Source organism: Notolepis coatsorum, assembly GCF_963971535.1.
Source record: "Notolepis coatsorum genome assembly, chromosome: 19".
NCBI lineage: Eukaryota > Metazoa > Chordata > Actinopteri > Aulopiformes > Paralepididae > Notolepis > Notolepis coatsorum.
This window is the reverse complement of record NC_140183.1, coordinates 55181826-55196826: the sequence shown is the minus strand read 5'-3', so window position 1 is coordinate 55196826 and position 15001 is coordinate 55181826. Positions and strand designations below refer to the sequence as shown.

General features: G+C 43.0%; 1 protein-coding gene across 1 annotated transcript; it reads right to left on the bottom strand.

Moving 5' to 3' along the window:
- Nucleotides 1-4268: 4268 nt before the first annotated feature.
- Nucleotides 4269-13126, bottom strand: lin28aa (lin-28 homolog Aa; the record flags this gene model as incomplete). Its single annotated transcript, XM_084336288.1, has 4 exons — nt 4269-4488; nt 7168-7352; nt 12337-12509; nt 13096-13126. The coding sequence occupies 4 exons, from the start codon at nt 13124-13126 to the stop codon at nt 4269-4271; spliced, it is 609 nt and encodes a 202-aa protein (XP_084192414.1).
- Nucleotides 13127-15001: the final 1875 nt, after the last annotated feature.

Below are 15001 nucleotides of genomic sequence, written 5' to 3'. Positions count from 1 at the left end.
TTTATACTTAAGTACATTCAATATCAAATACTTCTCTGCTTATACTTAACTAGAATTTTGAAGGAGGACTTTTACTTTTACCAGTGTTATTTTATCTGGGTATTTCTACTTTTACTTAAGTAAAGGAACTGTGTACTTCTTCCACCAATGATTATACGAACTATATGAGTAATTACACATTACATTTATATTCATTATTTATTTTCCCAGCACCTCTTTCTTCCTTTGTACTGAACACTGTGTGGTTATAACACACACCAAATGTTTCTTCCCTGCCTGGCTACCCCACACCCAAGAGGAAAATACTTTTACAAACTGGGCAGTACATTAGGCAAGCAGTGTTCCTGGTTCCAAAAAGCCAAGGGCAATTATTCTGAACTGCTTGTTTAGGCTTGTTAATCTGAATACCGTACTTAAAGTCCTGACCAATAGGCAAGGAGTACCTATGCAATTCCCCCAGCGCCTAAATAACAATATCATTTAAATATAATACAAAACGTAACATTTTAAAGAAGACGAGACAACAAAAACATGAATATTGACACGTTTATTAGGAAATGGAGATCTTTACATATATAGAGACATAATCAGTTACTTGGGATAGCCTGCATGCTGCTTACCATGAACAAACTAGCCACTGAACTGCCTGAGATAGACTTAGATGAGTGGCTGCATCGGCACATTGCAGTAAACATTCATACATTCTTCAGTAATAAATGCACATTTGTGAAAAGACTTCAGCCAGATTCGCACCATAGATATACCACATCACAAATAAAATGGCTGATGGTCACAAACAAGATGTATGATAAAAAAAAGAAATTGCATACTCAAAACACAAGGTGAACTGTGATTGGCCAACAGTATGCTTATATGTGCTTCATATGTCACCCTGAGCACATGATCTTATTATATAATCATTTCCCTGAACGTTTAAGTTATATCTAACCCATCTAACACCCAACAATTAAATCACAATGTGACAATAACATAGACATGGGGAGTCAGGTTTGCTGAGATGGACTTCAGTTTTCAAACGTGTGCCTTGCAAACATCACTAAGTTATATACAGCAAATATTACAATACATCACTAAAGCCCCTTTCATTAGTCCTGTATCTGAACCACGGATAGAAAGAGAATTACAATAACTTTTGAACTTTTTTCACAAGTTTGAAAGATGAGGTATTTAGCAGTTAAAGACAAAAGTGAATGAATCACATTAAGAAAAATAAACTAAACACTTCTTGGCGTGTCCCTTTTTAATGGAAAAACAGAGAATTATCTCATTGGAAACTATTTGTACTGCAATGACAAGCAGCAAATACAACAAAAACATACTGACAAAAGCATACAGTTCCACCAAGCACTTGCTTTAACAACATTATTTCCATTCTTTTACATTCTGAGCAGTAAAAAAAAAAGTAAAGAGTATTGCTTACTTAATCTTTCATAAGATCTGTTTCCAACCACCCAACGACAAGCTGGGTATGAAGCAGGATCTGTTGTGTTAAGTAAGTCAAGCACGACACATTCTTTTTTGTCACAAGCTGATAGTCTGGAACACCATGTATTTGCCATGTATTGAGACGAGACAACCCCGATTTGTGTACTACTAGCCCCAATCCCTTAACAATATTCTACTACATCCCCATCTACAACGATTATAGAGGAAAAATACAATAATAGTCGAACATTTTCTTCATATCATATCATATCATATCATGGCAACGTTATGTCAAAGTAAAGAAAATAAAGAACATGAGCAGGCTCGGTACCCCGACGAGTTGACAAAGTACATCATCAAAAAAGCCTTTCAATCTCAATGTCAACACATTAAACGGTTTCACTTTTTGATTTGTTCTCTCAATGATTTTCTGACAAATCATACATATTTTGTCCGGAAAAGACTTAAGACGGGACGTTTGCCGGCACACCAACACATTCAACGGTGGACACTACAAAAGTCCATATTACTTTGATGCACCGGCACGCTCCCCCTTGATAGCAAAAACACTGCATTCCTATTTTGTCATGATGACTAAACCCTCCCAAACCCCTTCCAAGCCTTTTCAAACAGTCTGAAGTATTCCCTGAGTTTTCAGACTGGCGATTCCTGAGACAAGCCTGAGCGGAGGTTCCATCAATGTTTTTTTGCCACCCACAATCAACAGTATACATGGTTCATCAATGTCAAAAAAATATATATAAAAATATGGAACAAAAAAAAAGAAAGGAGAAAAAAAGAATTATTAAACTGAATATAAAAGAAATTAATGCATCTTACACATGATTAGTGCAGAGTAACATTGCATTGGTTTTGGCATAGATAGAGGTATCACATAAGATAAGTTTCATTATGCATAAACTGAGAAAAATCACGTAAGGCAAAGTAAATCAAACAAAATGGTCACAGTTCATAAAGGTCCTCGTAATACTATGTACCAACATAGTGTAACTATTGTATCATAATCCACCATTGTTACACTGTATTCATACTGCACTCAATTACTATTAAGGACAGTGACAATGATTTATCCTGACAATCGTTACCAAGTACAGTAGATCAATTGATACTTACATAGTAATACGAGAATCTAAATGTGAAAACGCGTTTCCCAAAATAATCCTGAAGTCAAACAAAGCTTTAAACAACAGTTATCTGATGTCTGGAAGAACTCACCGCTAGAGCGGAGTTGCTGTGGAGCGAAACAGAAGCTTCAGCTTCACTTGGATGAAAATAAATAACTAGGATGATTCTTTTTAAAGGCTTTAGAATAACTTTACATATATATTAATTGGGTGTACACGTCTCGTCAGCTTCTCCTGTAAAACGGGAGTAAATGCTGATTAGCTAGCTAGCTCTACATGCTCCTCCCTGCAGGGCTGGCGTTCCTGATCTATTCCCCTCTAAGGGCTATAAGAGGTAATGTCTTAAATAGCTACCTAGTAATAGACAACACTGGATGAAATTAAACAAATAAAAACACCAACATGAACCTACCCACTAGCGACTAAGTGTCAGATTCTGCCTGAAATTATTCAAGTATCGACAGGTGAGCTCGCTGAAGCATTCAGTAACGCAGCCGGTGTCAAGTGTCTCGCTTAGGAGGTATTTATGGAGATATGTTGAGTACAGCATCGCTTTAGCTGGAATTCTATCAAAACCAAATGGAAGTATTTTCTAAGTAGCAGTGTCTCAACAGCAGTTAAGAGACATACAATCATACAGCTACCAGGAAGATATAGGAAATGCTTACAGTACAAAAGGTATTTGTACAGTTTTGGAAATAAACTGTATGTAAAATAAAACGTAAAAAGAACACTTCCAAGTAAATACTGTAGTGCAATAAGGATTTGATTCAATTCCAACTTACACAATTTCTTACTGTACTATGAGCAGAGAATATTCATTCACTATTGGTCGTTATGAGAAAAGTCTAGCAGCAGATCAAACACACGCCAATGAGGTAGAAAGACATGTTAAGACAACCCAGCAATAGGCTGGACCAAAATAATGAAATGACACAAATAACTTAGACCAAAAGTTGGCAAAGACTTTTGGTCTGACATTCATTTGGCCCCAGGAAATCTGGATGGTAATTTGCAATATCGGCAGTTGCCAATACATTGCCTATAACTATATCCACCGAACCCCGCCTCGCTTGCTTTCAATATACCCGCCCGTTCCCCATGCGATATGCAAACTAACATTCATTACAGAGGTGGTGTCACATCTCTGCCATGTCGGATAGTGAGGTGTAACAATCAGGAGAGGTAGAAAATTATAAGGCAGCAAAAATGTTGCTACAGTACGAGCTCAGCACAGTGTGAGTGTTTCACCTACAGCTGTCTGAAGCTACAGTATGAGCTCAGCACAGTGTGAGTATTTCACCTACAGCAGAGGAGGTCTGAGGCCAGTTAGAGTGGAACAATATCGCATAAAGAAAAAGACAGATCCTACCAGAAAACATCAACATAAAAATAATCTGTTATATGGCATAATTCATTACAATCTTAAAACCCTCTATCAACAGCAGTGATTAATATATCTAAAAGGTTTCCTGAGTGCAATAATACAGCAGTAATCCTGAGTGTTACACCAAAAGAGAAGAACAATAACTTCAGCAACATTCTTCATGAGCAAAAGAAAAAAATATAATTTTTCAACCTGAGGTAGTTCCAAAAGCAACTTCACCGAGTGAGAGGGAACTTGTGTGTCCGTCTCACCAGGAAAGCAGTTTGATTGCTTGCTGTACGTTTCCTTGTTCAATCAGAGGTCTCGGTAGGTGGGGCAGAGTGGCCGTGCTCCTCCTCGTCCTCTTTCAAGGACGAGGGTTTTCCCTGAGATCCCGGCGATGACTGCTGTGCTTTGATTGGGCAGTTGGCAACCATGTGGTCGATGCTCTGGCAGAAATGGCACTTCTTGGGCTGGGGCGGCAGCTTGCATTCTTTGGCATGGTGGTCCAGGCCTCCACAGTTATAGCACCTTAACGGGAGAACATTTAATATGGTTAAGTGGTATATTTTCTACAGTGACAACTGTTAACCACTAGGTGGCAATATATCCCCTGAGCTGGTCTGAAATTGCAACTGGCCATAAATCCCGCAAGGGCATTCCAGGTCACTTCCACTGCTTTTTGAACAGTGCAGCAGATTGATACATAATCCTGATAGGGTTCCTATTCCTAAAGATTTTTTTATGGTTTAGAGTTGTTGAGAGATCCGTTTCCTTGCAATTTCCTTGCAAGGTTGCAATGTTACCTAGGTCCTATAATTATGACCTAAATCTGTGGTTAGCCACTGTGGGATATATAGTTACTTCAGAACTGTAGATCACGTTGAGTAACAAGGTGACAGAAGAATATGAATAAATGTTTTCTATCACCATTTCCAGTGCAGCATTTCAACTTGTTCTAGCCAGATTTAAATTAGTCCTCCCATTTCCCTCTATTGTGTTTGAAAAATGAGAGATCCGTTTCATCCGCAACAAACTGAAGTGGTCAACACGGCATGGGGTCAATGGCAGCCACCGGGGGTGCCATCAAACTGCCGCTGTTCAAACACGAGCCACAGAATGGCCACACGTGCCGGGGGGGCGGGAGACAGATGGACGGTGGGCGTGAGCCGGTCAGTCATCACCACGGCAGAGGCCCCCCCACCCCGCTGGCCACTCCGGCAGCAGATGAGGCTCGGCCGGGGCGTTCCTCCGAGGGGTCAGTGTCTTTGTACCAGTGGCCGTTGGGGTGGCGTCAAGGTCTACATCGCCACAGAAGCTGCCGCTCGCCCGGCATCGATCAGGGAGCGAGTGGCAAGAGCGAGGAAGGGGAAGTGGTCCTTTGTCTAAAAAAGCTGCAGTAATGACCTCTGAACCCTGACCCCCCTCCTCGGTTCTCTAACCCCCTACCCCATCCCAGCCCCCAACCCCCCTTGCATTTACTCATATACTGTTGCCATGACAACTGTGACCTTTCACCCCCCTCCTCTGCCCGGGCTCCTGCATCTGTTATCAATTAAATGGACAGGAGCCTTTTTCCCTCCCATGGTCATATGCTACACAGTACACCCACTAAGGTGGTCAATGAAATGTAGACTGAGGGACAGACTTCCTCTGTAACGTGGGTTCACTGTGGTCGTGTTCTTCAGGGTTCTAACTTCTTTTCCCCCCGCCACCCCTAAAAGAAATGGAATCAAACAGCGCATTGTTTCCCCCGCCCAAACAACGTGCGATGACCATGGACCGTCGATGCGTCAGGGTACATCAGAATAAATACTACTATAGAAACAGTCCTCTATTTCAAAACAAAACATCCTGGGAGGGGAATGGCGTCTGTTGTGAGGGGGCAGCATGCTCTAGGGAGAAGTATTGAGCCACAGCAGGCTCTCACAGGGCTCTTTGAGGCGGTAATGATCTCCGTTCTCACACTGACTACTCTCTGGCTCTAATCACAACTGACAGGGGGGGGGGGGGGGGGGCGAAGTTGATACACCTCTAACCCCGCGATATATCGATGAACGAAGAACCATCCAAAACGATGGCCTCTTTACTCTTACTTTCTTTCTTGATGAGGAAGCACTTGCTGTGGGCTACCATCACCACCACCACCATGAGGTAGGTCTACTACTGTCGCAAAAGAGGAAGTGCAATACCCTTAATTCAAAGAATGAATGCAGACCAAGGAGCATAGGGTGGATGGGAAGGTGTGCTGTTCTGTTCCCAGAAGCAATGTAAACATATCTTGGATATAAACAACACTATTGGAATTAACAACATGTCCAGCGCGCTCTAGATTTCCGTTGCTTGCTCAACCAAATTAGGGGAGTGACGGGCATTAAAGTTTGTGTTTATTAAACATAGCTCTCCTTGCCCGAGTTTTGGAGCCACAAACCATATCGGTGGAAGAGTCTTTCAGCAGGGAGAGCCAGTGGGTGTGAATCCACCAGGGGCCTACAGATTTAAACAGTTATTGATCCAGGTCACACGTCAAGCCTCCCGGTATGACCCTTGCTAGGATCAGGGGTGGGGGTTGGGGTCGAAGGAGAGGAGGGAAATAGGGAGAAACTATAGCCACCATTCGAGATCTGATCCAAAATGGACACTTGGCTGAGTATCCGTGGATAGAGGAGATCTAGCCGGGGGAACATGTGGACACAATGTGTGTTCAGTTGAATTCAGTTGTGCGTTCCAGTTCTACACAGTTTGTCCTGTTTTGTTTTTTAATCTTTACAATTATTAAAAGAAGCTGGCTTTCATAATAGGTTGTTTATATAATTGTTTACATCAGTTAAAAAACTGTGACAACAAAACGAATGCTAACAAAACGGGCAAACATTCGTTTTGTGCTTTCACTTTGGAGCTCTCAGGCTTAATTCCTCTAAAAGGTCAAATACCTTCTGGAATTTGCAGGTTATGCATCAAAACCAGTGAAGGGGGTAAATCATGAAATATGACAATAGAAAGCAGCTCCCAGTGGCTGGCTAACAGGGGCTATATAGCACAATGCCTGATGGTCATCACAGTTCATTTGACAGCAATATATTCAGAGAAATTCTACATGGGAAACTTACCTACAATCAATTCATTTCGTTCATTTGTCATCTTAGAGGAGTCAAAAACTCAACGTCTTTATGGCGTTTGACCTCATGAGAGAGGACATCCAGCGCTTACCGATCTCCTTTGGAACGTCGTTTCTGGACGTTCTTGCCTTTGGGTCTCCTCTCGCTGCCCACACAGTGGATGCCCCCGGGCCCTGTCACTTTCTGGGACTCCAGGCCCTTCGACGACTTCTTGAAGGTGAACTCCACCGCCTCGCCTTCCTTCAAGCTGCGGAACCCCTCCATGTGGAGCTTACTCTGCACGGGGCGGGAGAGAAGAGGATTCAATATTTTTTCAATGTTTCACAGGCACTTAAGTAACTGTGTTTTTACTGTATGATATGATGATTTCAGTTGAGACATCATCTTGAGGCCGGGTGTTCAGCCCCATTATATGACTAACGAACAAGATAAACAAAGTTATTGCACAACGCTGTGTGATCTGTCACACAACCTGAAGACAATGTGATCAAAACATCCAACGTACTACCACGATGGTGACCAAAATCAACTCAGCAGTGGGCCCAGGGGGGGACTTTGACCCTTGAGAGCCACCCCCCACCCTATCTCCAACCACTCCATGATAGTACCAGAGCCAGATAGGACTTATCAGGCATCTTGGTATTTTAAGGTGATCATTGTGTTTCACCGCATAAATAAACAAGCGTGACAAAGCTTGCTGTTCTCACTCAAGTCAAATGGCTTTGTCCTCATGGCCCTGTGTTGCACAAGGCTGCCCTGCCTTTTCTCTGTGTGTTTGAGTGGTAAACCTGATGAGGATAACCTTCAACCCATCCCCCGCTCTGGAGGAACAGCATTCCGCACTGCTGCCCCCACCCCCAAGCCCTCTTCCCACCCACATCACAAAGCTCCACTAACACACTGACCACCACCACCAACACTAAACTGCAGGATGCAGGGGGATAGTACTAGGGGCTGGGGGGTGGGGTGAGAGGGGGACGGAGGCTTGGAACGCTGGGGGTTGGGGGTCAGGGGGACATTCCTTGGATGGTTGTTTGGCAGAGGCATGCAAGATAAAAGTTGAGGTCGAGCACACTCAGTCCAAATGATTGATATGCCACTTTGATATCAGTGCTTAAATAGGTGACATTTTCACTGCAATCAAAAACCTATTAAAACACTGTCATTTTATTTCACAGCTTGCTGGATGAAAGGAAACAGTGTCAGGGGTGTCTGACTTCCTCCTTGATCAGTCTACTTGAGAGTGGCATTAATCATTTGAGGTGGAACGTGTGCTTGTAAAACCCATTGCACTTTGAACATCAGAGTCGCTGAAAATGATCTCAAGTCGACCTCTTGTCAATTTCCAGATCCTATTCCACCAAATTCACCCGATGTGACCTTGAAAAAAATAGTTTCTCGGAAGAGACTAGTAGCCCGTACGCCAAAGAGGAAACACATCAGAGAGAGCGGAAGCCGAGTGGCAGGAAGGTATGGTGTGCATTAGGTCTGACCCCTATTAGTCGAATAGTCGACTAATCAATCGAAAGGAGCCGTAGTCGACTGCCAACCTCTTAGTTGAATGCAAACAAAAATGAAGAAATTATTATAATTTTGTATTAAATTTTTTTGGCATGCATACCAGTCTGCTAACTGCCTAAGAAAACAGGCACAGAGGCACTGAAAGAGGATTTCACCCATCCGATTCTAATGAACACACTAGAGTAGACTAGACAAATATCAAGATGTATCCATCAGTGGACCAATTGCATGCTTTTGCAGAGAACAATAAGCCTTCCGTCGACTCCTTCAGACATTAAGCACCCCCACAGCCCAAATGGAATGATAAAAAAAATAAATAAAAATCTTCAAAATTACTTTTTTTCCATACTCGACTATCGGCTAATTTCGGCCAATCAAAGTCGACTATCCAAATCCTTAGTCAGGGACAGCCCTAGTGTGCATTAAGGCATAAAAGCCCACGGACATATGAAACCCCTCCCCACAAGGCCCTGTGGTTGGAAGGTGAGGGTAAACTGCCACAAATGCAGAAAACAGTCAAGTATCAATCAGAATATCATTGACAGTTTTTTGTTTCTACAATCATGTCTCCTACTTGGCTTTCATTTGGGGTTATGAGTAAGAGAATTTCCATCATTTTACCTAGTGTATCAAATGGTTCCCAATCATGTTTTTTTTTGTCAACCGCAGCGCTAGTCAAACGCAGCAAAGGAGGATCTCAAAACGACAGGATTTCCTGGAGGACTGCAGTCGTCTTCGTGACAATGGACCAAACTAACATGGCCACAGTCAGCTGTAGTCAGGCTATGTGTAATGTTAGAAGATCTTTTTTTCTAACCATCTCTGTAGAATTAAGGTTTTAAGATTCATCACCCAATAGACACTTCAATATCCATATCAAAAAGACATACTGCCATAATGGGGGACATTCATAAAGGTGCTGTGACATCACATGAGGAGTCCACGGTGCAACATGCAGAGCCTTGTTCTTCCGTGGTCAGAGGCAGCCGGCTTTAATGTGGATGCCTTCTAGCCGTTAGCGTCCTGTCTTTGGCAACACTGAACTCCCTGTAGCAACCCCTCTACCTCTGCTGTTATGGACATAAACTGTGATATTGTGGTCTTTGTAATTATGTATCTATGTATTTAACTGCATGTAGTATGTATGTATTGTAAGTGATGTTATATGTTCTATGTTGGAACTATGTTCTATGTTGGAACAATGCAATGTAATGCACTGAAAACAAATTCCACCAGCCTGGCTGGGTGGTCATTAAAGAATCTAATCTAATCTAACACCGGTACCACACCGGCAACTAACTAACGTTAGCTAGCAAGCAACATCCCGGCGACGTGGCGGGGGCGCTCGATTATGAGTGGTCAATGCTCAATCAATGCAATGCGCTAAGGGCAAAGACAGAACGCTAGTGGCTGGAAGGTGTCCGCATTACAGCAGGCTGCCTGTGACCACAGAGGAAGAGCGCTAGGTGCAGCGTTGTGGACTCCTCGCATGACTTTCTAAACGTCCCCCATTGTTGTGTCGACACACAACCAAACAGGGCTATTGGCCCCAGAGTGCCGCTGACTAACAAAACAAACAATATAAGTTGCCCGCGGAAAGTGGAATCTCCCCCCATCCTCTTGACGTTCATTAACGGGCCAAAGTAGATGAGCATCTGCCGCGGAGTCCAGTGATGAGCGGACAGGGAAGCATGATTGGTCACCCATGACGTTTGTGTGGCAGCACGGCCAAGAGCCCCGGTCCCATTGTGTGTCAGTCAGTCTGAGTGACCGTTAACCCACTTCCCCTCACATGTGTGACCCCCCCCTATTGGGTCATCCCCGCCCCCCCAAGCCTGCGACACAGAGTGTGTCCTGCACAGACAGGTAAGGAGGAGCCAGGTATGATAAACCCGAAGAGCCTGATGACGAGGTAAGGAGGTAGGGCTGGAGTCTACAGTAGGCCCTACACCCACGGTGGGGCTTTGTAAGCCGAGTGGAGCCGAGAAAGACATCAGAGGACAATGGGTGGATTGCTGCTGAGACAAAGGGGGGCTTGGTCACGGCCGAGGGGAGCGCTTCATTGGGATGCATGGCCCTATTGTCCACCTGCACAAAGGCCAGCGGACCCCAGGAGTTAATGTTCCCTGACACGCGGACACTAATTTTAGGGGCCAAGGCCTTGCCATAACTCCCATACATCCGTCACTGACACACGTGCTCCTATCTTTACTAGTGATGGCTAAGGGAGGAAACCATTGGATACGCTCCTCTTTCGGATATTAGGAGACCGAGAGAGGTCAGAGTATGGGGGACACAGCGTCGCCTGCGTGAAACAGTAAGCAGCATTGCTGACTATTTGAAAGTCTAACTCTCTCAAATTAACTTTTGGACTGGAAGCCACTGCCACTCAGTCACCACCACCCTAGACTTAAGCAACGCAAGACGTATTGGAGAAATAAAACGGAACAACTTCTTGGCGAGGAGATGCTGGGATTTGGATCTACTTTGTGGCTATTTTAATACGCATATGAGTTAATGGCGAGACCTGAGCTGCCACTAAACCCCAGTTATAGTATTTCTTTCATGGGACAACAACTAGACGGTGACCACCTTGGAATTACTAGGTTACTGACATTTCTATCGCTGGGTAAACTCAAACTCAAGGTCTGCACGTGAAACGACATAATATGGCTCCCTGATTCTAACCGAAAGCATTCCATTGATCATAACCACTGAACAGAAGAAAAACAACGAATGTAGGCCTATATATATGCATCGCCGTAAACAGTGGGCGTAAGATAATGCAGAAAACCAGAAAACATCCCAAAAAAAAATGTGAAACATTTAGATCAAAGAAGTCCATGTGAGCAGTGTGGAAAGAAAGCCTCCGTCCTGAAAAGGAGGAAAGGCACTTTGGGAGACAAATGCTGCCATGGCTGGGGGTCCCGGGGGGGTAGTGGCAGGGGGGCCAGTGAGTAAAGTTAAGCAAGATAAACCCCAAATCTCCCTCCTTCCTTAGAACTATTAGCACACACAGGGCCAAGAAGACAGCAAAGAGCCTTTAATCACTTTATGGCAGGAACCTGAGGTGACTGAGCAGCCGTGTGGGGGCTTCTCTCATTCAGATGCTAAGCCTTGATCTTATCAGACAGCAATGGAAGGGCTCACTCACATGGGAACTAGGAGGGAAAACCCACGCCCCCTCCCCCACCACTATTAGCAAAAGGTGAATGAAGGCCCTGGATTAACCTGGATGCACTGGGTAATTTTCCATCTAGGGGCCAGTTAAGAATAGAATTGTGGGGGGGGAAACGGAACAAATATGATTGCAAATAATGTTTCAACACGTTGTATCTATAGAGTATGACTGCTGCTCTAGTTGGAGATGTCTGCAACAAAAGACCTTTAGATTATTTGGAGCTACTTGGGCTAATGTTGGTCCACAAATCAGTAGCCTAAAATAAGATGGTAATTCGTTTCATAATGCATGGCGAACAATACCAAAATATAATTTCAATAAAACACTATAGTGGATCTTTGCCGACCAATAAAATCGACCACGCGTTTATGAATAATCTAAACACTACATCTACCTAGAACAATCACGAGGGACCATGCCTCTGCCAGCAACACGTGTTCCCAAGAGAGGAGCAACACCCACTAAAAGCTACACGGTTCGTTTCTTCGGAGAGACTCCAAAAATCATCGTTTTGATATCTTCCAGACGCTGCACCTTGGATGCCCAAACCCATATTACCTGATGGACAAATACATCGACCGGTTCGTCGAGTGGGACGCCCTCCCGGTTGGTCATGGACAGGAATCCGAATCCCATGCGCACGTTGAACCACTTGCACGCGCCGAGCCCGTGGAACGGCTGCGAGTCCTCCTCGGTACTCGGTCCCTCATCCTCCTCGGTTTTACACACTCCTGCAATGTCCAATAGATTTAATAAATATTGAACTTACATTCACTCTGGAGGCAAATACGCCCACGTTTTGCGGTCACTGGTGTTTAAAAAAGCGGAGACCAACCCAAAAGGACTATCTGCTTTGTAGAACCCAGGAATGGGGGTTTCATCTTCGTTTAAATGTCCATGTCATGAAGTGTAGCCAACGGGAAATTTAACCAGCGTTTCCGTAACATTCGTCGTATAGCTAAACACGAAACAATGGAAAACAACTTAGATCAAATGCGTAACCATTATGAATAATTAGGGTAGGCCTAATGCATTTCCAGCCATGTGTTGATAGATAATAACGTTAGGCTACCATAACTCGCTTGAAGGCGAGAGAACAATTCCAATGAACATCTACAGTATAGACAGTAATGTATTGACCGGCATATTGACTGAATGTGCATGTGTAAACAATGCACCGATAAAAAGGTATCGCCTATTCAAACCAGATGTAGGCTACAGGCTTCCTTAAAATACGTTTCTTAACTTTTTTTTTTTTTTTCTTTTTTTTTTTTTTACTATAATAAAAACCTTTGTGATTATTTTTTGTTACTCTACCTGGGAATTCCTGGTTCGAAACAGAACCCATCTCTTCAATTCTGCCTGGAGTCAAAACTATCACCCAAGCTACAGTATCCTTCTCCGACTCCCCCTCGAGATGCGATCCTCGCAGATTGCCACTTTCATGCAAACTGCTGTGAAAAGCAAAGCACAGGCTACTGCGAGGGAAAGCGGGAGAGCGAGATAAACAAAGGGGGGCTTGGCAACCTATTCCCCCAAACAATGAGGGGTGGGGGTCACCGGCTACAATTAGTTGAAGAATCCCACAAAATCTAAAAGACAATGTAAGGACCACCCCCCCCCCCAAACCACGTTATCCATCCCAAAGATAACCCAAAATACTGCAAAAATTTACCTTCTGCCATGTTTTGTCCTTGAAATTAGCCCCAGTGTAGTAGGCTAGTATTATTTGCCTTGACGTTCGGGGCCCCAAGCGTCGGAAGCCGTCTTTCCCCCCTCGCTCCAGCAGTGGTCAGTCAGTTCTCTTGGTCAATACAAATGACCATTTCGCATCCTCAGCAAAAAAACAAAAAAAAAAATACCACAATCTCTCGGTCATGTCCACGTGATTCCCAATTACAGTCCCCACAGCCTCTATTGCACATTCTATAAGGGAAGGGCCCAAATCTAACCAGTGACCAATCACGAGAGAAACTGACCACTGCTTATTCAAAGAGCTTCCATAATTATCATACAGAATATTCCTCCAATCCGCATTCTTCGTGTCCCACCACGAGCACCCCCTTATTGGGCTATTGAATTAAACCAAATCAATCAAATACACGGCAACAACAATACATTGAAGCTATAGACAAAATAAAGGGTGTATTTTTATAATAAGGCTTTTATGAGGCCAGTTCAAGCTAATAACGCCTGTTTAAATGATGATGGATTGTCCAGATTATTTGTGTATTTTAACCATACTATGGGGATATGATATCCCGGATATCCGAGTTAGGCAAAGTTTTAAAGCATTAACAGACCCACATTCTGTATTTTCTTTCTGTACTGTAATGCCATACGAGTGAATTCTCCATTGCTTTCCGTGCAATCGAGTCATTTTGTTGGCTGCTGTCCAGGCTAACTAACGCATGCAAAATGTTGAATTGGAGTGGTAATCCAGTTGTGTTTTGGTGAAACACGGAAGGTGGAGGGCGTTTTTGAAACAGCAGAAAACAGCTATGTGCAGAGAAAAGACTGAACTGAGATAGGTGACTGATGAACATTGAAATGAACGAAACTGGAAGGCTGCAAGCTATTCGGTTACAAAACATCCTTACTGAAATTGTAACAGGCCAAGCCGGTCAAACGAATGCATGGGTCAATAGTGATTGATCACATTATGTTAAGCTGGATGTTGACTCTTGTCCTTGAGGAATGATAGATGAAGCAAAAATGGTAACTGATTTCTTTTAACCTAACCAATACTATGTATCTAAACTGCAACGGATTCAAATAGCCTCAGGAAAAGAGAAAATATCTATGTTAATAACGAAATAACAAACAAAAAACAATAATGACACTTAGTTTTTATTATTATTATTATATTACAATGATAATAGCAACACAAATGTTAATAACAATACAAATGTTAATAACAACACTAATTATAATAACAATAATATTTTATCATTGTTATTATTGTTGTTATTAAAGTTATTATTATTATAGTATTAGTAGCAGCTATTTTATTATTACTATTATGTAATAACCATACTATACCTATGAATAACTTGTGAATAGTAGACTGAGCCATAATGGTTAGACCTAATTGCCAACATAATTTTGCTCCTATAGTCAAACTTTATTTATATTCACTTTTTCATGTTTTAATCAACAGATTTTAGGCAGATTCATAGTATGCAGTAAGGCCTGTCTCAACCAAAGATTGATACCAACACGT